This window comes from Lutjanus erythropterus, chromosome 12 (assembly GCF_056507025.1).
Source record: "Lutjanus erythropterus isolate fLutEry1 chromosome 12, fLutEry1.hap2, whole genome shotgun sequence".
NCBI classification, from domain to species: Eukaryota; Metazoa; Chordata; class Actinopteri; order Lutjaniformes; family Lutjanidae; genus Lutjanus; species Lutjanus erythropterus.
In genome coordinates, this window is record NC_139328.1 from 3,945,725 (window position 1) to 3,973,235 (window position 27,511).

Sequence of the window (27,511 nt, forward strand, 5' to 3'; positions counted from 1 at the left end):
CGTCCCTCACTGGGGGCTGAAAAGAAGGAGCTCTGGCCTCGGTGCCAAGGAGCCTCTTGTCTAAATCTTTGCCAACTTATTTGTCACCGTGGCCTCATTGACCAGAGGAACAGCGAGCCACTCAGGCTAATGGTACGGTCATCTGTCGGTTCATCTCGCAACTCGCGGCTAAAACCTCACAACATCACAGGAAAGTGGAGGAGGAAAGAGGAGAGTGAAACCAAAAACCCTCCCCGACTGGATTCACTCCTCGCTGTTAACACTGTAAAGTAGCCTAAAGTTTATTGCCCGTCCGTTTGCAGGGCCGTGCGGCGAGGGGGGCTTTGCTCTCCCAGGAAGCCTCAGAAAGCTCTTTAACTGTCTGACCTTCCTGTGTTTTTATGGAGCCAAGGAGCAATTTAACATGTTTTAGTTTCTCTGCTACACCAGCTGAGATGCAAGAAAGTGATATGAGGCAGGAAATCAGCATCGGCTATCTGACCATGGAGAAGGTTGCCATGCAGAGGCTCGTATCTGCCGGGAACATCTCGACCTCATTCGTCACTGCTCGACCCAGCTGGTCCTCGTGTGCATGGAAGACTGGACAGCTAGGGTTTATCATAAAACTGCACTCTTACAAAGAAGGGTTCTGAAAGGGTTCTTCCTGAAGGGCTGAGGTTCTACACAGAACCATTTGCTTCTGAAGAACCCTTCATTCACCAAAGTGTTTGTCAAGGATTTCTTTGTAAGACTAGAGGGTTCCATTAAGAACCCTTTTTTTAATCAAGGATTGTTGAAATCCTTGAAGAACTCTTTCATATAGGGTGCATCAAGGATTTTTTTGTACCATAATATGAAAGGGTTCTCAGTAGAACCCCTTGGTGGGTTTTAGATAAAATCCCTAGAATATAAAAAGGTTCTCTGTAGAACCCCCTGAGTCTGTTCTAGATAAATTCCTTGGAATATATAATGGTTGTTTGTAGAACCCACTTGGTGGGTTCTAGATAAGACCCTTGGATTATAAAAAGGTTTTCTGTGGAACCCCATTGATTGGTTCTAGATAAAACCCTTGGAGTATAAAAGGTTCTCTGTAGAACCCACTTGGTGTGTACTACATAAATCCCTTGGAATATAAAAAAGGTTCTCAGTAACATCCACTTGGTGGGCTCAAGTTAAAACCTTTGGAATATAAAAAGGTTCTCTCTAGAACCTCCTGAGTGTGTTTAGATAAAACCTTTGAAATATAAAAAGGTTCTCAGCAGGGTTCTTGCTGGCACTCTTTGAAGGTGGAAAGGTTCTGGATAGACCCTTTAAAGAGGGTTCTTGGTGAGGCATTACACCACTGAATGGTTCTCTGTAGAACATCTCATAGGGGGTTCTGAGTGGGACCGTCCACAGACGGTTCTCTGTAAAACCCTTCATGCTTGGTTCTACATAGAACTCTCTGAAAGGGTTCCGAGTGCAACCTTTATGAAAGGTTCTAACAGGAAACAAAAAGCGTTCTCCTACAGGGACAAGCCGAAGACCCCGTTATGGTTCTAGTCAGCGCCGTTATTTCTAAGAGTGAGGCTTTAAAGTGCATTTATGCAATTACCTTGAAATCTAAGGGCCTGTAATGGAGATATTTAAGTACACAATAAAGCCGGAGTCTGGAGGAGACATCCGACTGCATCAACAACAGACAAGAAGACAGGGTCAGAGAAAAGAAATGTGTGGAAGCCCGCTGACTCCCACATAAAGAAACTGTCATTCAGACGCAGCTCCAGTTTATCTTTTAATTAACATCTCATACACCAAGACAAACACACCATCAATAATGCAACAGTAACATGCTACAATATTAATGTCAGATGAAATGAGGTAATTAGACGGGGGAACTATTTTAAGCACACGTCCGCCGCGGCTAGCGACGCGGGGACGATTTATTCAGTTCAAAAAAAACAAAACAAAGGGATCCCGCTAAAATGAAGCCATGAGAAGAAGAAGAAGAGGAGAGGAGCAGCTGATCCCATGTGTGACTGTGGCCAAACGGGAGGGGGCCGAGGGCCAACATTTTGTTTGTCAGGACGAACAAATGGTGACAAACGATGGCAAATTGGAGTGAAGGCACCCTGCTGAGCTATGGTCTGCCCACTGGGGTCCCAATAGAGCAGAGGTGCTAGCTTGGGAGGATAAAGACACACACTCACTCACACACTCACACACACACACATATATAAAGTTATCGAAATGTAATAAAGTTCAAGGCGTGGTGTGCATACAGAAGCACCCTCACACACACACAATGACAATAAGATGGCAGAGAAAGGAACCATTGGAAGACTGGAGAAGACACACAAAGGCTCGCTGACTGTCTAATCCAATGTTTCACATGAAAGAGTTGAGCCTAAAACAGCATTCGGCCTAATCCTATAAATCTATATGATCGAAACAGATGGAAAGTAAGATCTCTGTGTCTCTGCCTCTGGGAAAAAAATGTTAGAAATCCTGCACCTCTGACCCCATGCCCCTCAATTTTTTCTAATTATAAACTTTATTAAATTACTAATCAATTATACAGAAAAAAAGAATTGCATATATTAAAATAGAAGAAAAATACAGGGACACATTCTTTAAGACATTTTTTTTTAAAGAAGATTTTAAGTTGACTGAATTTGAAAAGACAAGTTTGGGTGATTTTATAATAATCAAAACAAATTTTTTAGTCAAACAGACTTGTTATTAATTAGGACTTGAGAAGACATGTTTAACAAGCTTAAGATATTAAGATGAACCAATAGCTGTCAGTCATTTTTCCTTTTAAAAAATACGTGTATTACTGGCACACAGTAAGTTTTCATCATATGTTTAATTAAAACTATTTTAAAAAAAAGAGTCTCAGAAGAGTTTTAACTCTCAAATAGTGCACGCTGCGAAGTATGCTAATATGGATCACATTTCTCTAGAGACTTAATTTAATGAGTTGATTGAACTCAATAAATACAGAACACTGCATTATAATTCACATTAATGTTAAAGCCAATACCAGATATTTTCTGTCACACATCTTCAGACCTCTGACGTTTTAACACTGGTGTAATAACACTATGTGTGTATGTACGCATATTTATGTAACATGGTGTTGCATTACTTTACACTTTGTTGACAACTTGTTTTATCCACAGTTAAGCGTAATAACATTTTTAGTCCTGAACATTGCATTTTGTGTGTATTTGTTTTTGGAGAAAGGGACTAATTTTTAGCATTTTAATGCATTTTTGCATGTGTTGTGACTGTAAAATATTAAAAACAACATTTTTGTCTATATTTAACAACCTAAAATTTCAAGCTAGGTTAAGTTTGTTAAGAAGCAGTATTTTACTTTTGGGTAAAGCAAATAACTGAATCAGAAAATCGGAAACTTTTACATTGGCTCGCCTTCATTTAAGTTGCATTAATGCAAACAGAGTGTTGACTTTAATTGACTTTAAGTAATTGTGTAAATCTGACTTGAAAGAGTGATTTGAAGAAACTCAATTCATCTGTGTTCCCAGTTGAAGTCATCTTTTTAAGCTGGTCCAATAATTCTTCAGCGTAGAGCTTTCAACCCACTCAATAAGTGTGCAACATTAGTTGTGAAATCATTATACTCTATATTTTCTCCAGCCTCAGCCTGGGTTATGAGGTGATGTGAAGCTCCTCTGTGGCGAGCAGCATAGTAGAAGTGTTAACCACAACACGGTCATAAATAGATTCCAGGGGCTGGCTCCAGCCATGTACAAAAAGGTGTATTTCATTTAATTGGCTGGATAAGACAAAGATTTTTAATTTCCCCTGAGATCTGGGTTGCCAACTTTTGTTTTTACACTGCAGAGAAGAAGAGCTGCACTCAGAGCGGTGCCAAGAATTTACAATGTTCTCTTTTCCACGGGCGATGCTGCTGTGTTTTCCTTTTTTTCCCCTCCTCTGAGAGCTCCACAGATATTGGATTAATTATGCAGATGTTTAAATATCAACCCCGATAAAAGACTCTTACTAGTCTGTGAACTTTAGTGTGTCTGTGCTCTGTCTCCGAAGACCTATCGCGGCATATGCTCTGGCACCGAGGACACACACTTACAGCTTTTCCTCCTCTCCCTTCCTCCCTCCTTCACACACAGACAGGCCATTGTGTGCGGGCACAGATGAGATTTGCATGCATGTTAGACTGGATTACACATGCAGGCTCTGGGAACCTGGACCCCTGTGGTCTCTCTTCACTGTTTGGGCCCGAAAAACGGGCAAGCTCTCCTTTCAATCTACAACTTCAAACAAATCCCCCAGCTTAATTGGCTCAGGAACACACGAATCAGAGGTTAAATTCCGAGATTTTTGTTTTTCAGGAAAGTGAGAGAAAAAGTTTGGGAGTTTCTTCGCAGCTGCCTGCTGGAATTTGCCTCAAAATCAACCTCATGAAACGTAGAAATTTTACATCCATCAGCGGTCAGATTCATAATTTGGGGGGAGATGAGAGGACGCGAAGGGGTTAATCCTCTAAGTGAAATGTATGATGAGAAGCTTAATCCTTGATCTGAAGACGCTGTGTCTGAGAGGGTGGAGATTGCAGATAAGAGCAGCCAAATCTCCTTAAAAATAGCCGAGGACACAGCGTCAGTCTGCCAGGAGATGTAGCAAACATTTGATGAATTGATTTTAATTTCTTATTGCTTCTATGTCAATACTTTCCTTGATCATGTTTGTGTGTGTGGGAGCGCTTTTTTGGTCAAGCCTCTCCATCATCCGTCAGTGTATTTATAGTGCATTTGCTGACAACGAAGCAGGACTAAAGTGCCTGCAAACAGACAATAAAAATATTCATCTCAAAGCACTTGTGTGTCATTACATTTATTCATATGAGCATTAAAGTAAATTGTCAAATGCTGTCTTCTTTAAGCAGCTAAGCCCTGCGGAGCCTCTCCGCTCAGCAGGATTATAAATGAGATAGGATTTAATATTGATCCTCGGCTGACCTCCTATGAAGTTCTCATCATTTTATGATACTCTTCGCACATACTGTTAATGAGATCAATGTGCTCCCACGTGTCCACGCACAGATAAACCCTGACCTTAACTCTGTCAGACAACAAGCATGACGGGGCTTTTATACCAGCACAGGGGGATAAAAGGAGGGTGAAATGAAACATGGGGATCGGTTGTTTACTTGATTTATGTGCCACAGTTGGTTGTATACAACGGTGAAGAAGAAGAGTTTCTTATTTCTCATCATTTCTTCATGCGGCAGGTTGGACAGGCCTGCAGCTACCCATGAAAATATGCAACACGTCTTCATACCTAAATACCTCAAACCAGAATAGACTGATTGTCAATTAGTCCCAAAAATACATATTTTAGAGGACGGAGAGTACCAGCAGTGACAGGCCTCCTAGACCTGAACTACGTTACGTAAGTCATGTGAAACAACTCATGTGACATTACATCGTTTACGTTGCAGAGCAGTCGCAGTTTGGTTAGGTTTATGAACAAAAACTACTTGGTCAGGTTTAGGAAAAGATCATAGATGGGTTTAAGTAACTACGTTACGTATGTCATGTGAAAGAAGTGATGCCACTCCAGTGACAACATAAGTCATGCAGCATCACACACGTAGTTTACGTTGTGAAACAGTTGCAGTTTGGTTACGTTTAGGCTTAAAAACAACTTGGTTAGGTTTCGGAAAAAGTGCGGCAGAAAGACGCTGTCACTCGCTTGACAGAAATGACCTGACAGATGTCACATCCACAACGAAATTTTAAGTACACATAATTTAAAACAAATTTACATTTACTTTTGATTTCACACAGGACTCAAACCCCTGGTCTCCTCCTCCTCTTCCTCCTCCTTCTCCTGCTATTCTTACTACGTCCACTAGGGGGTCTCGCCAACAATAAATGGACATATCAGTCAGAAAAAGCTGCTTGCAGTTGGAACCAACGCATGCGTTTTTCTGTTGAGGATGGGCTGAAACATCAGTGTGTGTGTTTGAACACTGTTAAATTTTGGCTCCATAGCACATTGAGCTTTGCTGAGTAACGCCACCTTCAAAAGGCCAGACCGTGAAATATTGGATAATTTTACCTCACAGTGGAACGAAACTGGTTGATGAGCAAATTTACTGTCAGCTCTGAGGCTCTCTGCTGCTGCTGAGAGAGAGAGAGAGAGAGAGAGAGAGAGAGAGAGAGAGAGAGAGAGAGAGAGAGAGAGAGAGAAAATCTCTCTCTTTCCTTTTTGCAAAGCAACACCAGGTTCATAAGCAAGCCACATACCTAAATGAGCCTGATAATTATCTGAATATATTTCCATTGCTATTACAATGGGCTCCAATCAATGAGCGTGGCTGCCTTAAACTCAGAGCTCGCGTATGTCCCAGAGGCATTAATTTCACTGAGGCTCACATATGAGTATGGGGGTGGATGGTTAGTGTGGGTGGAGGCAATTGATTCAATGTATCTGAGGCAATGCCAGCCGCGCAGAATACAAACACACAGTGGTGGGAGCTCTAAGACATGCAGAGGGGGCTACCTGAGTGACTGTAGCCTCTGCACATATACATACCCCCGAGCACCCGCGTCACATGTAATAAATCACACCATTTAGCTTCCCTGCCGCTGAGTCCTGTCTCTGAATCTAAAGCTGCTTATGAGGAAGGGGGACTTGAAGAATTGTATTCGTCGATACAGAGCCATGAGCACACTGTCGCCTCCCCTCTCCTTTTTTTCCCCCCGCTGTCCTGTCAGCTCATTAGTCGCCCATCTCGATAATGCTATAAGGTGTAGATTCAAACTCTCAGTATTATGCCTGCTCGCACACATAATGCTGCAAATTAGATGAAGAAAAACTTTCACATAATTGGTGGCAAATTTCCCTCCCTGTGTGTGTGTGTGTGTGTGTGTGTGTGTGTGTGTGTGTGTGTGTGTGTGTGACAAGCATTTCCTCTAAATCTCTCCTCCACACACAGAATTGGACTTGAGCCACACCCTGGCAATGACATCTAGAAGTCAGGTTCTTAAGTCAGCAACAATAACGGCGAAACTGTAAATCTCTGATCGAGCTGGAAGGAGACCAACTGCTGACGTATATTTTAAAAGATTTTTTAATGAATAGCCTCCACCAAGGCAACAAAATTACATCCTGAATAAATACATCCATGTACAATTAAATCTCTTAATAAATGATTTGCAGGGAGAAATCTTTCCGCACAAAATATGGATGACAGCAAATGGGGGAAAAAAGGGAATCGTGGATTGATTATCGCTGGCTTGATTTCACCCCCCCCACCTCCTATTTTTCAGCGGACGATAACTCATCTATCATCTACGACCCATTAACAACCATCCTCAGTCCAGTTAATACCATCAGGAAGGGAAGAGCCACTCTCTGCCCTTCTGCTGCCGCTGGCATAATTGTTATACTTTGGCTCCAGTCAAATGCTGTTTTCCTCTTTGTGACCAATTACCTTTATCTTTGTAAGATGACAGTGTCAATTTGCTTTCAAAGCCGGTTGATGAAAAAAAAAAAAAGTGGAAACAGGCCTGAGTAAATTTCCCTTCAATAAAACGTGTTCGTGTGTGTGTGTGTGTGTGTGTGTGTGTGTGTGTGTGTGTGTGTGTGTGTGTGTGTGTATCACTTCAAAATGTGATGAAGTGTCCTCTAGGGTGTCCGTGCACTGGAGAAAACATGACAGAGTGTCCTCTGAGTGCCCTCTGAGTAGAGGAAATGTGATGAAGTGTCCTCTAGGGTGATCTTCCAGTGGAGAAAAGATGATAAAATGTCCTCTAAGGTTGTCCTCCAGTGGAGAAAATAAGAAGAGGTCTCCACTAGAGTGGCTTTCCAGTAGATAAATTGTGATGATGTGACCTTTAAGATGGCCTTCCAGAGGAGGAAAACATGATGAAGTGTCCTCTTGGGTGGCCTTCTAGTAGCGAAAATGAAATGAAATGTCCTCTAGGGTGTCCTTCCAGTGGAGAAAATGCAATGTAGGACCATCTAGGGCAGTGTTCCCCAACCCTGGTCCTCAGGGCCCACTGTCCTGCATGTTTTAGATGTTTCCCTGCTCCAACACACCTGATACACATGATCAGCTCGTCATCAAGCCTCTGCAGAAGCCTGACAACAACCTGATGATTTGAATCAGGTGTGTTGGAGCAGAAACATCTAAAACATGCAGGACAGTGGGCCCTGAGGACCAGGGTTGGGGAACACTGATCTAGGGTGACTTTCCAGTGGATAAAACATGACAGAGTGTCCTCTAACGTGCCCTTCTAGTAGGAACAAGTGCACTCCAGAGTGCCCTTCCAGAGGAGAAAACATGATGAAGTGTCCTTTAGGGTGGCCTTCTAGTGGAGAAAATACAACGAAGGGCCGTCTAGGGTTAACAGAGACTTTCTGTGCCCCAGTGAATGCAGGTGGTGCACCTTATATTTAATTTTCTTCGCAGTTCACCACTGCGCGGAGTAGTGTTAGGGACAAAAAGACTTCACACGAGTCAAGGATAAAACTCAGATATAATAGCATGTTATGTCTAAGTTTTATACTTGACTGTTGTGAAGAACAACACAAAGTCCTTTTGTAGTTCAGCGTTCACACAAAAACACAAAAAAGCACTGAACACTGGATAATGGTTACAGCTACCAAGATATTTTTACACTCTGCTGCGCAGCGGAAATAACTGCGCGTAGCCGAGTTCTCCTTCCTCGACGTGGCACAAAAACAGTTCGTATGTAGAAAGCAGACGGAGCCGTTTATAGTCACATCGTAGTACAACGTGCAGATGCTTCCACTGAAGCTCTACTACACCTTCATCTGTTCCACCACCAGCTCCCACCAGAGCACCCAGGGTTTCCTCTCTTCAATTACGTAATATTATTTTATCTTCGGCTCTTTCTGCTCTCCTCCTCACAAAACTCCATCTCCATAGCGACAAACTCTCGTCCACGCTTCACAGAAATAATTGTTGGCTCCTGCATCAAATGGTTGTTCTGTGTATCTTTAATTTTTCATAACTTGTGCGTCTGTGACTACCTTTGGTATATTTAACATAAAAGCCCAAGGCCTCTGACTTTTCTATTTATGTCCTTGGGGAGGGGTTGTGTCGTCTCTATAGGCTGTTACAGGAGCCGAGCTGGAGGACGGCTGACTGCACAGATACAGACCATCTTGTGTGCGAAAGCAGGATCATGACAATCTACAGCAGAAGTGGTTTGTCTCATACTCTGATGTTTTTTTCATTATGTAATGATATAGAGTTGATGCAACTTATTTGAAGAAAGAAGAAAGAAAAAACACCACTTTACCCGGAGCGATGTGGCCCTGCATGAAGACACCTTTTTCTGCCCAAATACAAAGAGTTTTGTTTAATTCACATCAGAGATTTCTGTATTTTTTTGTATTTTCTCTCTGGTGTGAGGTGGGCAGGTACTGGTTAGACAAACGATGTCAAATGTCACTTACTTTAATTTTTAATCGTTAAATTGGTAATAAAAAATACCTTAATATGGTGTAATGTTGGTTTCTTCTTATTTAATCATGAATATTTCATGCTGTAGAGCAGTCATTCCCAAACACTGGGTCGTGACCCACAGGCGGGTCACAGGAGCTTTTATTTGGGTCGCAAAATAAATAAAACATTATGGAAGAAATTCTTCTACAGTTCACCTTTAATAAAGTATTTAAAATGTGTATATCATATATATGTATATATTCTTGTTTTGTTTCATTTATGAACGAGGCTAAACATGTCCTTTATTGGTTTCCTGATATATTAATCGAGTATTAAATTAATCACCAACTATTTTCATGATCAATTAATTGGTTTGAGTAAACTTTTAAGAAAATAATTCTACAAAAAAGTCTCCGACTTGAGCTTCTTAAATATGAATATTTTTTGGTTTCTCTGATACTAAACTGAATATCTTTGAGTTGTGGACAAAACAAGACATTTGAGGACGTCATCTTGGATTCTGATCAACATTTTATGGACCAAACAACGAATCAATTAGTGGAAAAATGATCAACAGATTGATCACTAGTTGAAATGTGTGAAAACAGGTGGAGCTCATGGATGTATGTATTTTCATTTGGGTCACGATGGTTTGTCATTTTTAAAAAAATGGATCCCCAGAAGAAAAAAAAAAGGTTTGGGAAACACTTCTGTAGAGATATTTAAGATCTGTTTTCAGTGGTTTTAGGTCAATATTGATCGAGTCACAACGTCCCTGGTCTGAGTCCATCCAGGGATGTTGATCAGATCTTTAGCGTATACGATCAAAAAAGACAAAAATCTCATTTGAAAATATAGAACATACATCATCATTAGGATGTTGTTTTGTGATCAGGAGAGACCACGTCGCCTGGTGAGATACGGTGAAGCGACAGCCAGAGGTGGTGATATTGTTCACACACTCACCTCACACACTTTGTTAAGTATGCTGGTTAATTTAATTTGCAGTGAACCACACCCCAAACAATTCATGTCCAAATTTATGTCCACACTACGCTGCACATCTGGTAAGATAAACATGTGAGAATACTTCCAAACATCTGTGCCATGTGTGTCAGGTGCAAACAGACCCCAGCGACAGTCTGTCACATGCTTTGGTTTTACCCAGAAACCTTTTTTGACACTGTTTCCAGGCATACAGCTGTAATATTATGTCTTGTATTTTTGGCGCGCTCTCAGCTGCATGTGATTTTAGTCTCCCTGCTCACCTACAGGAGGTTATTGCTTTTCTTTCTCTTTTAGCTAGACGTTTTTTCTTAACGTGACCTGTTTGTTTTTATTTATTTTTGTTACCTTCTAGTATCTTTTATCTTTTTGCACATCATTCTAACTTCAGATGACAACGTGTGTTCATGTCTTGCACGTTAGATGGAAAATCTCTACCAAAAAAGAGTTAAAAAAAAAAACAATGGTCAAAGGTCAAAGGTCAAATCAGAGGTCAGGATGAATATATAGAAAGAATAACCTGATATAAACCTATAAAACTGCCTGCAACTGTTTTGGCTCAACAAGAAGAAAACTTGAAGGTCATTTTTCTCAGTTCTGCACTAAGCTGCTGCAGACTTTGTATCCATTTTAAAATCAGCCACCACAGAGGAAGTTTTCATGGATCCACCTGAACCAAATCCACTTTTTATACGTCTGACTGTGATCAGACAGCGCTGATCATGATTGAAATGCTGTGTGTGTGTGTGTGTGTGTGTGTGTGTGTGTGTGTGTGTGTGTGTGTGTGTGTGTGTGTGTGTGTGTGTGTGTGAGCTGTCACATTAGGATGAAAAAGTGAAAAAAGAGTTGGTTATTTCATAAAGGGCAAACAGTCAAAGTTATCTCTATCATGCTGGATCCAAAAAAAAAATGGAGAACTTCCATTGAGCAATTTTCTGTTAAAAATGTATAATTATTATTATCGTTACTATTTGAAGGTGTTAATTGAATGTTCACATTTAGACCATATTTCAACAGTGACGTTTTTCATCTTCTTCAACGTGTAAATAATAGTTTGTTGTCACTTTGGAGCTTCACTAAGAAACTACATCCAAATTTCTCAGTTGAAAGCCAGCTTGGATAAAAGTCCTGTGTTTCTCTCACCCACCACATATTCCTGTTCATGTGAATGTTTTTGTTAGACTTTACACAGCGTCCCTCTGCATATATCCCATATGCACATGTGTTTATTCATGTGTATTAAGCTACAAGAAGAAATGCAATTTCTTCTCCCGTCACGATGTGCTGGAAGCCTCAGTGCACAACCTATACAGTTTGTGTTCATGACATTTTATAAGAGACATCAAATGTGTTGGAATTACGTCTTTGTGTGGACCACGTTTCACGTACCGGAGAAATATGACTTCACACTGATCAATATCATCTCTTTCATCCTACAGCAGAACCAGGGCTGGAAGTAACTAATTACAAACACTCAAGTTACTGTAATTAAGTAGTTTTTTGGGGGTACTTGTGCTTTTATGAGTACATTTTCAAGTCTGTACTTTCATTAGTATTCATTACACCATGTAATCTACTTAGTTACTTTCAAAATCATGAGTACTAATGAGTAGTGGACTCGTGAGGCTGAAATAATGAGTGGATTAGCCGTGATGTCTCTGTCAGCAAGAGAGGAAAAACCGAAAACCTGGATGCATTTTCCCAACTTTCTCAGCGAGGAGGAGGGATTATATGATCACAGTTTTCATTTTGGGGTGAACTGTCCCTTTAAGAGCATTCTGCTGTGAAATCGGTGCCGATCCGGTCTGTGTCGTCCAGCCGGGGTCAGGTCCGGCATTTCTCGGGTTCAGCATGGGTCGCAGCTTTCAAATAATAGACAGGTCCAGTTTGGGTTTGGCATCTCTTGGTTCTGCAGGAGTCTGGGTTCCCCGATTTCTAATAACCGACAGGTCCGGGTTGGTTCCTGATGACACATTTACAGGTCTTCATGGATTCAACCACATATTTTTTTAGCAAACAGAAATGTGCTGAAATGAAAAAGGGTTTGTTTAATATTTGTTTTGTTTAATGTATTATTTCTCGCTTTAATAAATAAACCTGAAACACCACAATGAAAATGCAGCTTTTTTTTTAAACTCAAACTTTGATTGATGCTTATTTATCCGTGAATATTGTGTTGTGAATATTTGAGCTTCTTTCTTTAAGAAGACAAGACGGCAGGAATCAAGCTGAAAAAGTGAGCTTGTTCAAAGAGAGCAAATTCAGGCTTGACCTGATTCTATGCTCCCTGTTATCTCCCTTAAAATGTCAAGTACCTGAATACGCTGATCAGGGCATGAAAGTACTTATATATATTATGTCCTTGAGTCCCGGAGATTAGAATTTCCATTTTAGGCAAGAAAAAAAAAGCCTCTGGAAAGCCAAACATCACATGCTGAGTGTAGAAAACTGGAAAGGTTACTGAGCCTTATCTGCAATTATGCAAAAACACAGAGATTGTCCAAAGCCATGCTCACTGGTACAAAGGGAATCTACAATGCCTTGATGTTGCTTACAGCATTCTCCTCTCAGATGCAGATGTGTAGCATACAGCACATCCTAGAGGAGATTATAGGCAAGAACAGCTGACTATACACAAGTCACACCTTGTCATGTTTTAAATTATGAACACCGGCAATTAAACTTTAAATCCCCCCTATAGTAAAACGATAGAGAAGACTAATTAACAAGTATTTTTAAATTTGGTTTTAATTCAGGAGCTTCTCGTTTGCACAAAAGATACAGAGGAACAGTTTCAGATAAAATCTCTCCGGTTTGGTCACAGCCAAGGCTTTGTACTTAATTTTAACACTAAAAACACAGTTTCACTCCAACGCTTCAAATAAATATCAGAAAAACTGCAAAGCCTCTCTCTTTCTGACCCTCCTCTTCTATCAGCTACACTGACACGGAGCTGCTAAGATGTTGACAACTCCACTCGTGCACCCATTGTGTCAACCGTTTCATTTTCACTGAGGGTTTTGTTTTCAAGAAGAAGAAAGACACGGGACAAGAAATGATATTTGGTGCCTGGGTCACGTGGAAAAACCTGCTCTCTCTTATCTTTTCATCAACACCTGGGAATATAAATAGTTCAGTTTAAAAATAATGGCTTTCATCTTCAATTACACCTCTGAATATTCAATATGAGAGCAATGGTGCCCCCTTGTGTAAAATATAATTAATAGTCTGATAGTGATATGTATGTAAGGTGACAGACAGATTGTGCAAAGCTGAGAAACATACAGCACCTCTACCTTTGAAGTGTCAGCTTCTGAGTTACAGTGTGCGTTTTGAACATTTTTATTCCACACTCACACAGTTTCCTCGGCACTAAACTTGTATTGATTCTCTCAGAAGTGCAGGGCACTCCCTCTGTCCGTCTTTAGCCCGCTCTCCAGACAGACTGTGGCTCTATCCTCCGCTGTCGGAGCTCTGAGCACACTGCACTGCCCTCGGCTCAGTCAGGCGGTCGTAGGACAGCGCTGTCATAACCTGCAAAAATGTACAGCGTGATGTGGCTTTGGAGAATAGAGAGCGCCGAGTAATAAGTAGAGGCTATCAAAGACATGCTGAGTTAAGGATTTCACTGCCAAGTAGCTACTGTTTTTCAATTTGGGTAGGCCCAAGTGAAGGAAAAGATGTTTTCTTAGGCTGCAGCTTTGAATAGTTTCTAATGAAGAAGGTGCTGTACATGCAGGGGGGAGGGTATAAAACAAGAAGCACCGTGTTTAAACATTAACTCTACCAATTCCAGCTCTGTGAGAGCATCAAAATGAAAGCAATACTAAAACATTACGCTCATTTGCAGAGAGTTAGATGAGAAGATTGATCTTGATTGATCTTATGTCTGTACGGTATGAAGTTACAGCTAGCAGCCTGCTAATTTAGCTGATGTAACTGAGCACATAACTCCCTGTACATCCACAAATTGACATTTTTACACTTTGGTATTTCTAAAGAAACAACAAAATACAGCCTGGTAATTAGTGAGCTTCACTTGTAGGTGGATTTTAAATATAAAACTAGCCTAGAGACTGGAAACGAGCGAGCCTGGCTTTGTCAGGAGAAAAATCTACATGCACATCTAAAGCTGGCCCCAGGGGTTTTAAAGCCCTAACAGATTTTTAAAATCTGGTCGCACCACACACATCAGGAGAAACTTCACAGGTTTTCTTCTCTCTAATCTCAAACACCCACATGTCACAAGATTTTAAAATAACGGCACACCAAAACCACAGGATGTTATCAAGATGATCGTGCCAGAGGGAGCGTCATCTCACGTGATTTCATGAAGAACGTGATCTCATGGTGAAGCAGATGTAAACAAAGAGGATGAACTTGGTGTAGTACATAAAACAGTAGTTTGGAAGCTAAAGGGCTAAAATGTTTACCACTGCTTAGCAACACCTCTCTGACGTGCACATCCAGATTTTAAATCAATTAAGTCAAAATTTCAAACATGTTTGATATTTATGTCTGTAAACGCCTCACACACTACAGGACAGATAATCTGACCAGAACAGCCTCGAATCGAGAACGTCCCCACGACTGTCAGAAGAAATTGAACCCAAAATCTGCCCAGTTATCCCGTAGTGAGGGACCAGCTTTAAGCCCACGACTTAAAGGTCCTTAGGTGTGTTAAGATTTAGGGGGATTTATTGGTAATATATGAAAGAAATGGAATATCATAAGTATGTTTTCATCAGTGTATAATCACCTGAAAATAAGCATTGTTGTGATTTTGTTACTTTAGGATGAGATGTTTATTCCTACGCTGAACACTTTAACACTTTATATCTTGGTTGTTCATCCCTGTAACCCTTTAAAACTTAATGTTTTCACTTCATGTTGTTTACAATTTAATGTTGATTAATGAGCTTTAGAGCTTCTGATGGATGGTGGATGTCGTCATCTTTCAACAAGCTAACTGTTTCCCTCTGTTTTCCGACTCAATGCTAAGCTAAACTAACCGGCTTCTTGCTATAGCTTCATTTTTAACAGATTGAACGATGTCAATCTTCTCAAATACTCAATATTTAGGCTGTTTTATAGGAGCATTTCCTGTTGCCAGTCTTTATGCTACACTAAGCTAACCTGCTGCTAGCTCCAGCTTCACATTTTAATATCAATCTTCTCATGCCACTCTTGGCAATACTTCCTACAATATCAAACTCTTTCAAATGAGCTGTGTTCCACTTACTGAGATCATTATGAGGAGAGCGAGGATCATGCCCAGCATTACGTACAAATTATTTGTCAGTCCTCCAGCCCACAAAGGGCCCAAGATGGTGGCCAGGCCCCCGACTGAGCGTCTGACACCTTGGCTGAATCCTTAAGGTGACGCATCAAAAAAGAATAAAAGGTTATTCCTTTCATCTACCGCCATTAAAATATGGCAGCATCTATAGCCGTATCTTTGCATCACATATGCTGCGGTAAATTGGTAGAACTACTTGCCAACCTTGTGTTTTTTGCGAAGTGACTTTGGAGAAGAGAGCCACCTGAGACACGGCCACAAAGGGAAGCCCCAGCAGCTGCAGAAACACTCCGATGATGAAGGCAGACAGCTCCCATCTATAACCACCTGGCAGGGATGGAAAGATAATATAAATGAGATAAATGGATCACCGAATTACAGTTGTATGCTCACAAATTATATGCAACATCTCATTAAACAATTACATTTACAGGCTGTAATCTAACACCAGCTCTCACATACTTCAGATTAATATATTTATAGGTCCTTAGCTACTGTATTGTAATATTTTATTGCTTTTTTTCTGATATGTAGTGATAATGACTCAAAGTGTGTGACAGATCATACTTCAGTTATCCATCCCTTTCTTCCCTCGGTTTTTAAGTTCCTTCCACAAATGGGTTGGCACCAGCAGAGATAGCTCTATCTGAAAATGAAACCACTGCCAAGCTGGCAGCCGCTACATTTTTGTTCTCTGCTGCTTTGCATCATGCACATGTTTGTGTGAATTTGTGCCCACTCAAACTGTTGGATGTTGCTGCATAAACTGAGAGTCTATAATCTTATAATCAAAACGCAATTTCAACAATCAAACATGTTTCTTAGCGGTCCAACAAGAGGAAAAAAAAAACTTTTCTTCAGGTAGCTGCCTTCAAGGTTCTCTTCCTTTGTTTGGTTGTTTAAACTGTAACTGTAACAAATAGCAAACAAATGCAGGATATGCCTTAACAAATAGCATTTTTGTCTAATTAGATTACAGTAATCCTTTTATATGTACTCAGGCACTCCCCGGCTCCAGCACCTGTCACTTGTAATCAGAGCGATAAACGTGACAAGCTGCAACAGACGCGGGCCAACGTGAACATACAGTTTGCCTGTATGATCTCCTGCTGGCCCGCCAGAGCCTGAGCGATATCATTTACTTCAATTTATTTCAATGCAGCCGGTGTGTAACCCGATATGGCTCCCCTGCGCTCCCAACACCAGTCGCACAGAAAGGATCTGGCGCAGAACATGAGGCGCGAGGAAGTCTGTGTCCTCGTCTTCGCGTGTGTGTTTGTATGTTTTCTCCGACAGGTTAGCACCTCGGGGGTTGCAGAGGAAGACGAGGCACCAGATACAGGCGATGCAGCAGATGACCAGGCCCACGGCCAGCATGGCGCGGTCCGCCACCCTCCTGCTCAGCCAGCGTAGAAAGAAGAAGCCCAGGATGACCTCCACCCCGCACAGGCTGTACATCAGGCTGTTGGCCAGCTCGCCGAAGCCGAAGTAGCGTTGCGTCAGAGGAGTCACCATGGTCTGGGGATTTTTTAGAGAGACGTTCAAGAGGTCAGTCAGTTAGAAAGTGATTCAGTGAGATGAAGAGGTGGAAATTCCTACTGGAGCTGAAACAAGCATGTCTGAGGCCCTCAAAGAGGTGAAATGAGGGGTTTGCAATCTGTAAGCTCACCGCTAGTTCCCACTAAACTCTACACACTGGTCCTTTAAACATAAACAAAAATTTAATAATAAAATTTTACTAAATTATAACGTATTTTGTAACATTTATGTATGTATGTGTATGTATGTACAAATATCAAGCATTCATTTAAAGATATTTTGGGTTAGCTTAGCTTAACTTAGCAATTTTATTTACTGCATATAAAACATTTTAATTAGTGAACTTTAGAGGTATTGGAAGGCATATTTTTCAATCATTACCTCAGAATGAGTCGTTAATATCTACAGAAGCAGATTTAGGCAGGCTAGCTGTTTTACCCTACTTCCAGTCTTTATGCTAAGCTAAGCTAACATGCTGCAGGCTGTAGCTTCATATTCATCATCCAAACGTGAGAGTGGTGTCAGTCTGGTCTGGTGTCTGTTTTGGCATTAAAGCAGAATGCTGAAGTGGCAGAATGACGGGGACCGTGGATATTTTTGCTATGTTGAGGGTTCTGAAAATGAAATAAACAAATTTGTTCCTCAGAGAGCCCAGTGTCTGGGCAGACGTCTTGCCTTGATGTAACGGTCTGCACTGGTGGTGATGCACAGGGTGTACATAAGGCTGTTGACCAGCTCGCCAAAGCTAAATTGGATTCTGTTACCTTTGGACAGACTAGCTCTGTTTTGCATCTTTATGCTAAGCTACGCTAAGCAGTTTCTGACTGTAGCTTTATATTTAGTGGACAGATATTACAGTGGCGTCAATCTTGTCACATACTCTCTGCAAGAAAGTAATATTCAGATGGTTTTATAGGAGTTTCCTTAAGAAAACAAGACAGCTTAAAATTTCCTGTCTCCAGTTTTTATGCTAAGCTAAGCTAACTGGCTTCTGGTTATACTTTCTTATTTAGCAGACAGACATTTGAGTGGTGTGAATCTTCTCAAATACTCTAATATTTAAGTTGTTTCCTTAAGAACATAATGCAGCTTGCGATTTCACGTTCACCGTCTTTATGCTAAGCTAAGCTAACCTAGCGCTGCTCAGAGGAGTCACCATGGTCTGGTTATTTTTTAGAAAGATGGTCGCAAAGGTCAGTCAGTTAAGATAACGTAATCCAGTCAGATAAAGAGGTGGAGATTCTTATTAGAGCTGAAACGAGCACTTTTGAGTCCTTCAAAGGCTCAATTCAGTCCAGATCAAAAGAACTGCTCTGTTTTGATATTAAAATGATTATATAATCCAGGTCCGCAGTGTGTGACTATTCAGCCACCACAATTTAATGAGAAGAGAGAGTGCCTCTTCATTTTTCATGTCTGGGACATAGAGACTGATTATGTGCACTTGTTATATCAGTTTTACTCTGAGCATTAAGCGATATTTGATTATTTTCTCAACCTAACAGCGCAGGTTTTTCCAGGTAAGGCTCAGATTGATGCCGTCTGGATGAAACTCGGGGTAAAATAGTGTGACATTGTGTGAAATGCTTGGAAACTCCGGCTGATGGATCTCAACGGTAGCTGCTCTCACCTCCAGCGCTGTCTGATTGAAGAGAGTGATGAACTGAGCCGTGAGGAGAACAACCACCTCCTCTCTCAGGAACTCTGCCGAGTGAAAGACAGAGAGAGATATACACTGAAAACCAGAGAAACCAAAGAGAAAATCATAAAACAGGCTCAAGTGGTGCCATTAAATTGAAAGTTTCAACTGGCAAGTTAGCTCGAGATAAAGAAGTTTAAAGAGAAAAGAAAACTTGGACTATCTGAAAGTAATCTTAAGATGGAGGGAGGCAGGCGTGACGAATCCTGGACGCTTGGTCATGTTGATCCTCCAGTCCAACAAACTGTATATTTCTTTTTCTAAAGATAAGTGAGAGCCCTGCTCTTTTTCTTCTGGTGGCCAAAACATGATAACACAAGAAAAAAAAATATTTAAATAAATTCCAAATTTTGATACCAGCTTTTCCTGGAACAAAAACTCCCTTATGGACTTGGAGGAGAGGAAAAATGAGCCGGGCCTGCTGCTAAATTTGGAAGTACGTGCCAGATGGCTGGAGGAATGGCTTTATAGTACAGTGTGTGATCTACGACGGTTCAGTTCTCTCTGTTCACTGTTTTTAGGATTATTTATATGATTTAATTTTTATACCACGGCATATGCAGCATGCACTGTATGTGTGGTGTATGTATTTTAATGCATGCGTGTGTGTTTATAAGTTCTGTGCAGATCATATGGATTTAAAGGGGCTGCCAAATAATTTATTATTGCTCCTCCATAAAGTTAGGGGAACTGGAAGAGAGATTTGAAAAAAAAAATCAATACAACAGCGGCTCAGATATCCTGATCTTCGTTCCCTGGTGTGAGTCAAGCTCTGAAAAACACCAGATCCTACAACTTTCATGATAAAGTCTGTCATCAGACTCTCCCTGCCAGGTACCACATCTTTATCTGTTTTTTTACAGGTCCATTGTGTAAGATTTACAGGGATGTATTGGCAGGAAAATATTCATAAATATGTTTTAATTTCTGTATAATCACATGAAAATAAGAGGTGTTCTGTTTTTGTAACGTTAGAATGTTCCGTTTTGGTTTCATTTTATAAAAGAAAGCAAAATTACCAGGATAAATGACCAAAACAGAGCCATATCACAAACTAGGTCATTGAAATTAAGGCAGGATATTTATCTGTCTGCAGTAAAAATACAAGTTTAGACAGACGGATAACTAACAAAGTATTTTGGCAGGTTCATATCTACAGAGGGCGCTGTTCCTCTTTCATGGTCGCTGCCACGCAGTGTTTCTTAGTAAGGCCTTTCATGTTTTGGTTTTGTTTTTGTTTTGTTTTTTGACCACTAGATGCCAGTAAACTCTACACACTGCTCCTTTAAACTGTTGTCCCTTACTGTAGTTATTTCTCAGAAAAACAAAACAAGTGCTGCTTTGGTTACAATTCTAAAAAGATATTTATTGATTTGTTGACAATTTGTCGTGGCTGTGGTGTTCTAACAAGTAATCCTCAACTCTGTTTCTTTGTGATAAAGCTGTTATTATCTGGCAGGGCTTTATTTTCATATATTTTTTTATTTTGTGCGTGTGTGTTTGTGCTCAGCAGACCTGCAGCATGTCCGCAGCTAATCTGGAATATCACTGGACCGATCAGCCTCATTTTTTTGCATCACTGTACGCTGAAGGACCTGAATTTTAGAAAAACCTTTTTTATGGTTCCACGTCGCGAGAGCCGTGGCCACAGGCATCGTGTTCTCTGGTCATCATGTTTTATGAAGGCAGTGTCTCAAGGAGGGAATTTCTCCAAACGTGGTTCAAAGTGAAAGCTCGGACTCAAGGATAAACTGATTAGATTTCGGTGGTCAGAGGTCAAAGGTCAGTGTTTTTGGCCATAACTCAAGAATTCATTAATTCAAAAAAAGGTCTCACTTTGTCAAAACACTACATACAGTTCACAGAACCACACACACAAGTAGCAGAACACCTCGGATATTTTGCTAAATGAAACACTTCATTCAAAACTTTACAAAAATGATCAAAAATCCAATTTTGTCTCCATATGGCACAAACATCCTCATATGATCCGATTGTTTGAACCACTTAGATTCTGCTGCGCTCAATTTAAAACACATTTAATATTTCTACTTTTTTTAGACATACTGTCAGGATAAAATACGTGAATGAATGTATCAAACACAACACAAAAAACAATCAATGCACACTGATGAAAATAACTATTTCTCTCTACAATTAGTCAATACATCCATGCATTTCCAAAGTTTGCATTTTGCACTGAAAATCAGAACAGGACACATCCAGCAACATCTGTGGAGACATAAAAGAAAGCATGAATTGCACTCAGGCTCTGACCTGCATTGTACCGACTTTAGAGAAAAGTTTGTTTTTGTCACCTGCTCACGTCGAAATGTCCAAATTACTGCTGCAGCATCGGATCTGCTGAGGCTGAGCTGAACTCTCTGTGCAGACTCTCTCAATGTCAACTTAAAGTTTACAACATGGTCAACCAATGTTGCTCGAATCGCATCTGATAAATTTGTTCACATCATCCATGACAGGTACACTCACCTGTGGGCATTTTATAGCGCTCATGCCTGATTGGTGAGTTTACAATTAAGCCCCTGAGTGTCTGCACACCTGCTTGAATTGTGTTGCAGCGCTTTGAGATGGAAAAAGAAGTGACATCGCTTTAGATTTCAGTGTCTAATGTAGAGAAGAGTGTTTAGTGTTTTGCAAAAGGTGTGAGGCTAAACAATTTGCTTATAGTCGTGCAGATGTGAGCTGAGGTTTTGCTCCTTGAGTGTCAGGTTTCACTAACTGTGGGTTATTTTTAATTTTAGTGTGCAAGCAATCCTAAAAAAGTGTAAATAACAAATCAAATGTAACTGCAATCCATTCTGGTCACGGCCAAAAAATATGCAACTAAATAACAGCTACTGATCAATATGTTGGTTTACATTACAAAGAGGTTGCATCCAAATATTCTTATCAGGTTGTCTGTTGGAAAGCTGCCATAAGGGGAGCCACATTCCCATCTAACTCTCTGCAACAAAGCCAACAAGCATATCTTAATAAGTGTTTATATGCTGCTTATTAATGTTATATATTACCATGTTCCAAAAGCAAAAAAAAAAAAACATAACACAGCTTCTACTTGTGCTGTTTCTAAAGCACAACCTCGACCACAAGTGAAAAGACTTGATGAAAGACAGAGAAAGATCTGCCCGAGTTTCAAAGATTCCTCACTCATACAGAAAAAGTCGGGGGAAGATCAATAATTCAGGGGAGCGAATACCAGCCACACTGTAAAGGCTAACAGACACTCCTACAGTTGTGAGCCAGAGCTGCAGACATTCTCCAGTTTTGCTCCCGAGTTTTCTGGTGTTGTAGATTTTTTTTTTTCTTCAAAACAAAAAGGAATCAATACGACGAATGTTGGCCACATTACCAATTCTGTCTCCATTTCATCCACAAGTCAACCACGGCAAGTCAGTCAATAAAAAAGGAAGTCTGTTATCCATCCCCTTTGCCACATCTTCAAAGAGTGAGAGAATCAATGCAGAGGTTTGACACACACACACACACACACACACACACACACACACACACACACACACACACACACTCGACATACACACAGTACAGAAAAAGTTAATCAATAACGGCACACAATCACTGCTTGCATCCCATGTAAACTTACTATGACACTAATCCAACAAGGCACCTGACATCATATATACATACACACACACACACACACACACACACACACACACACACACACTCACACAGACATAATACACACAAGTCCAATCAATACACAGGGAATGTGATCTGACATGCCACACAGAATTCCTCAGAGAGCCATGGAAGAATGAAAAGTGTGTGTAAGTATGAGTGTGTGTGTGTGTGTGTGTGTGTGTGTGTGTGTGTGTGTGTGTGTGTGTGTGCCCATGCAAGAAAATCAATAGAGCAGATAGGAAACATGTGCATTGGCAGTGACACCTCTTCCTACCTGCACCCCGTGAACAGAGCGGAGCGGAGCTGACAGTCATTGCTCCGGACAGACAGGCAGTCGAAGCTGCTCGCTCACCTCTGCTGGCGCTGAAGTTTTTGAAGGGGTTCGAGACCGCCGTGGCGCCGCGGACGGGCTGCGCCTCGGACGAGGCGGAGGACTCCGGTTGGTCGGGGTTGACGGCTCTGTAGGTGTGCACCGGCTCGTCGTCGGACCCCATCAGCGGCGCCTCCTCCTCATCAACCTCCTCCTGCTTCATCTCCACCATCACCGCTCCCCCCTCTGAGCTGATGGGTGGTACGTCCCAGTACATGGCCAGGACGACAAACTGGAGCAGCACCCACAGCAGGCACATGAAGATCTGAGCATCAGGAGGAAAAGGACCAAAATTTTATCACAAATATTTTAGAATTTAACTGGAAAAAAAGGTCTTGGTTGCAGTTTATTTTACAGTAAACTAATAAGACTTAACACGCCATGCTCTGTATCAAATTAGACAGAAACTATCAATCAATCAATCAATAAATCAAACTTATGTTCTTTATTAGACAGTTTTAGACCGTTTATTAGATGTTATTAGACTTTATTAGAGGTCAAATAAGGACACATTACATTGTACCGTAAACTAAAGTGTCTTGTTTCCCACTGTTTGACCCTTATTATACTTTATTAAAGATTCATTATTGACACATACACAGTAAAGTCAAATCAGGGTCTAATGGTGGGAAACAATCCTAGGAATGATAATTTATCCACAATCGATTAATCGGTCATTAAGAATTTGATTGATCATGTAAAATTCAACTGATCTGCTATCAAATAAAGATCTGAAATATACCTTATATTATATTTGAGGACGCTCCGCATGTTAATGAATATTGAAATATGTGTTTTTAATTTGTAGGCCTTTACATGTTTTATACGCCGTGAAACGCTGTCTGAGAATATGCAATATGTTGCTGTGGAAATAAAGCTTTGATTAAGGGGGAAGAAACAAATTTTGCATAAGCATTTTTTAAAAATAATGATTAATCAATTAATGTTACAAATGATCAGTTAAGGACGTTGCTTACAATGGGAAACACTAAATAATGCACTTACAGTGCAGTTCTGTTGTAATGTGTCCCTAATTACCCTCTAATGAAGCCTAATAAATGATCAAATATTGTCCAATAAAGAAGAGATTTCTAGTTTTTGTCTAATTTGATATAAAGTACGGCTTGTTACATCTTAATGTTCTGTAAAATAAAGTGCGACCAAAATCTTTTTACACCATCAAGATCTGAGAGATTTGATCTATGGAGGGGAGTGTTCAGAAAATAAAGTAACCTGGCACAGTGAAATAAAGAGAGACGTGCAGTGTCAAATTATGTGGGAAAATGGAAGTAGGCGTGTGGAGCTTTGTTATATCTCATTTAAGCTACATCCGTTCTACAGGTGTTTTATTCAGACAGACTCATGAGATGGAAATAGATCGATACGGGTTGTTACGGGCCTGAGTATCACTGCAGGCGTTTTGTATTCTTCTTACTCAGAAGCAGAACAAAGAGGGAAAAAAATGCATGTGAGACAGGAGTAGTGCAGAATGTAGAGCGACTATTTCTGAAGATTGTTTCTGTATTCATGAGGCTTTCGGAGAACCTTAGATTACTGATTATCTGGATGCTGTTACCCCAGGAGACGTATATTTGTTCACAACAAAGGGCCCCAGTTTGAAATCACACAGCCGCAGGAACAGGTTGAACGCCGGCCCTGGAGAGACAGGAGGGGGAAACGGCTTTAAAGAGGAAGCTGGAATAAAAACAGAGGATGTGTGGAGACAGTAGCCTCCACCTCAGTGATTTTATCAAATGTCTACTTCTCGCAGTTGAAACCAAACATCAAAGAGGACATCACAAAATCCTTCCCGGTGTCTGATATTTCTCAGAAGACAGAGGAGGTGGAGAGAGGTGAAATGGCACCCCCCTCTCTGTGGTAGAGATGAGGGGTGGGGAGAGAGACTGACCGACAAGGAGGCCAGCCTGTCGACAGGCCATGATGGCTGCGAAGATACCGGCGCGCTCCTCTGGCCGCGTGCTCCGAGTCAGGAAACCGAAGATGGCCGAGCCCGCTCCTGCACCGACACCTGAGAGGGAGGAAACAGCATCCTTCTGTTACAACTTCACAACAAACACACACACTGACACAGTTCATGCTTTGGGTGTTAGTTCATGGTGTGTGTGTGTGTGTGTGTGTGTGTGTGTGTGTGTGTGTGTGTGTCACCTGCCACAAGCCGACTGCATAGCAACAGCCACTTTGAATATCCAATAAAATACATGAAGTTACCTGAGAACAAATACAGAAGAAAATCATTGAGAACTGAAATGTTTGACTTAAAGGTTGAGTCTAAAATCACGGTGCAGCTTTACAATGAATGGTTTATAATCAGGTTATTAATTAGGTCGTAAGCACCTAGTTATTACATGGTGATGTGGGATCACTACAGATCCATTTACTGCTTACTACTAATTAATCTTACTAATGAATTACTACCATTTATAACTGGCAAAAGGGAGCCTTATTAAAGCGTGAAACACATCACCATGTATTGATGACTGTGGGTGATCAATACAACATAAAGAAAGAAAGACAAAAAATGTGTTTTTAGCCAGAATTAACAGGCTCATGGCTTTTTCCTCTCATCAGTAAAATAATAGGCACATTTCAAACACTTTATAAAAGATGCACTGCAGATATAAATCTTAAATTTGCAGAATTTACTCTGAAGTTTTGTATTTATTTGGGGACCCAAATAAAATTGACCCAATCCAGTCTGTTTTATAAAACACTGTTCAGCTGCTTTTCTAAACTGGCACCATGTTGACCACCATCTCCTGTAGGTGACTACTGAAGTACCTCATACAACCCCACCCTCAATAATCCAACCTATCCTTTTAAAGTCCAGTACTTATAACAACATAAACTGAATAATGAATGAGTGAACTATTTCTGACAAAGTCCAAAGTTTAAATTTCACACTCGGGTCCTCTAATATCTGACTCTCTGTGTCATGTGATTCATCTTGTGGTCCGATTACTCACCGACAATCTCAAACAGATTGGAGAAAAGGATGATGGACTTTGTGGTTTTGCTCCGGTCTGACCAGAAGCCAAAAAGCGGGTCTGTGAGCAGCCCGGTTAGACTGAAGGCAGACAGACCCAGACCCAGGAAGTACGGAGGTGCCTCCAAAATCTGGAGATACCTCCATATTGTAGGCAGAATGACGGCTGAGACCACCAGAGAGGGACGAAGGGGGACGAGTGTGGAAGGAAAAAGGAGGGAGACAAGCCTTGTTTACTCAGAGTAAAATATTATTTCAGTAAAATCAGATGCCGTATCCACTGTGATGTGTGCTTACAGCCAAAATGCCAGACAGATTCTGCTCTAATGAGACCATTATCTCAAGTCTTCAAGTCCATAAAGCTGTCATAATGAACTTACCGTACTCAATGCCGCTCAGCATAAATATCAGTCCGATGGTGAGAAAAGTTAGATTCCTTTTTTGGTGATTATCCATTGTGCTCTTTGACTCGCTCGCCTTTTAAACACCGACCTCTGCCTGCATGCGTTGTTCAGAAATGTTGTCCAGTGGCATAATCAAATAACAGGAGACACTGTGAGTCCAATTACAGCTGCTGGCCTGGATAATCACAGGAATTTGTCTCACCATTGTGGAAGGTCAGGACTTTAAAGACAACAGAGATCACACGAGGTTTCTCCGACAGAGGAGGCCCAGCAGGAGCGAGACCTAAAAAAAAAACATCAAATCAGCAATAAAAAACAGTGAGGTGTAGTTTGAAATGAGCGCGGTTGTCTGCTTCCATTAGGCATTTATGTTAAAGACGAAATTCTGTTTGAGTCACGTCCGCAGTGCTGCACCACGCTGCGAGCCTCACGGTCAAGGCAATGTCTCAGGTTACCAGGTGAGGTAAAGTACACTGAGCTTTATACATTTTTAATCTTGTTTTCTTCAGTTTCTTCAAAAGCACTTGATTCTCCTGCAGCCCTGTGAAGAAATGCGTCAGGCAAGCCCATCGGCCCCCGCTTGTAGGTTATAGAAGTCGAATAACTTTGCTCTTTCACAAGAAAAGAGACTCCATTTACCAGGTCACAAATACATCACATACAGTGATAAGAAAAAAAGAAAAAAAAACATACAGGTAATAAAATATATCACATAAACCAGGATTACATTTGACCAAAAATATGAAGCCTTACAGCAGAATCTCTGATAAAAAAGGTTAAAGGAAAATATTCCAAAAAAAGAACTCTATTGTGTTCAATGCTGAATAAATTAGGTATGACATCGCTGTCTGTGTTATTGAATGGTTGGCTCCGTTTTCAAGCTGCCGTGCTGTTCCTGGCCCTGGGCTTGTTATATTAAACAGAACTGTCACCAAGTTAATACCTCCATATGTTTTTCCAGCGACGCATGAATAATACAACGACTTTCGATTGTTTGAATAACACATATAAACCCGCTCACCAGCTTGCCCTCGTACCACACTGTGTCGGGACACTGTGAGAGGTTTGGAGCTCAGCGGGCCCACGGGATAA

The 27,511-nt window shown here is 40.9% G+C and overlaps 1 protein-coding gene across 1 annotated transcript; it reads right to left on the bottom strand.

Annotated features, from left to right (window-relative positions):
- Positions 1 to 12,607: 12,607 nt before the first annotated feature.
- On the bottom strand, positions 12,608 to 26,489 carry mfsd8l2 (major facilitator superfamily domain containing 8-like 2). Its single transcript, XM_084732553.1, has 11 exons — positions 26,396 to 26,489; positions 25,996 to 26,181; positions 25,178 to 25,240; positions 24,921 to 25,040; positions 24,588 to 24,667; positions 22,994 to 23,276; positions 18,907 to 18,980; positions 17,042 to 17,255; positions 15,942 to 16,064; positions 15,681 to 15,811; positions 12,608 to 13,972 (listed from the first exon to the last, which is right to left on the bottom strand). Exons 1-11 carry the CDS (start codon positions 26,469 to 26,471, stop codon positions 13,892 to 13,894), a joined length of 1,431 nt encoding a protein of 476 aa, XP_084588679.1. The 5' UTR covers positions 26,472 to 26,489; the 3' UTR covers positions 12,608 to 13,891.
- Between the last annotated feature and the right edge of the window lie 1,022 nt (positions 26,490 to 27,511).

Excerpts from the sequence above, each read along its gene's own strand:
- mfsd8l2 (XM_084732553.1), bottom strand. The coding sequence starts at position 26,471 with ATGGATAATCACCAAAAAAGGAATCTAACTTTTCTCACCATCGGACTG. Across the intron at positions 25,041-25,177 it reads ATGCAGTCGGCTTGTGGCAG|GTGTCGGTGCAGGAGCGGGC; the intron begins GTGACACACACA and ends CCTCCCTCTCAG. Across the intron at positions 16,065-17,041 it reads CTTCCTCTGCAACCCCCGAG|GTGGTTATAGATGGGAGCTG; the intron begins GTGCTAACCTGT and ends CATCCCTGCCAG.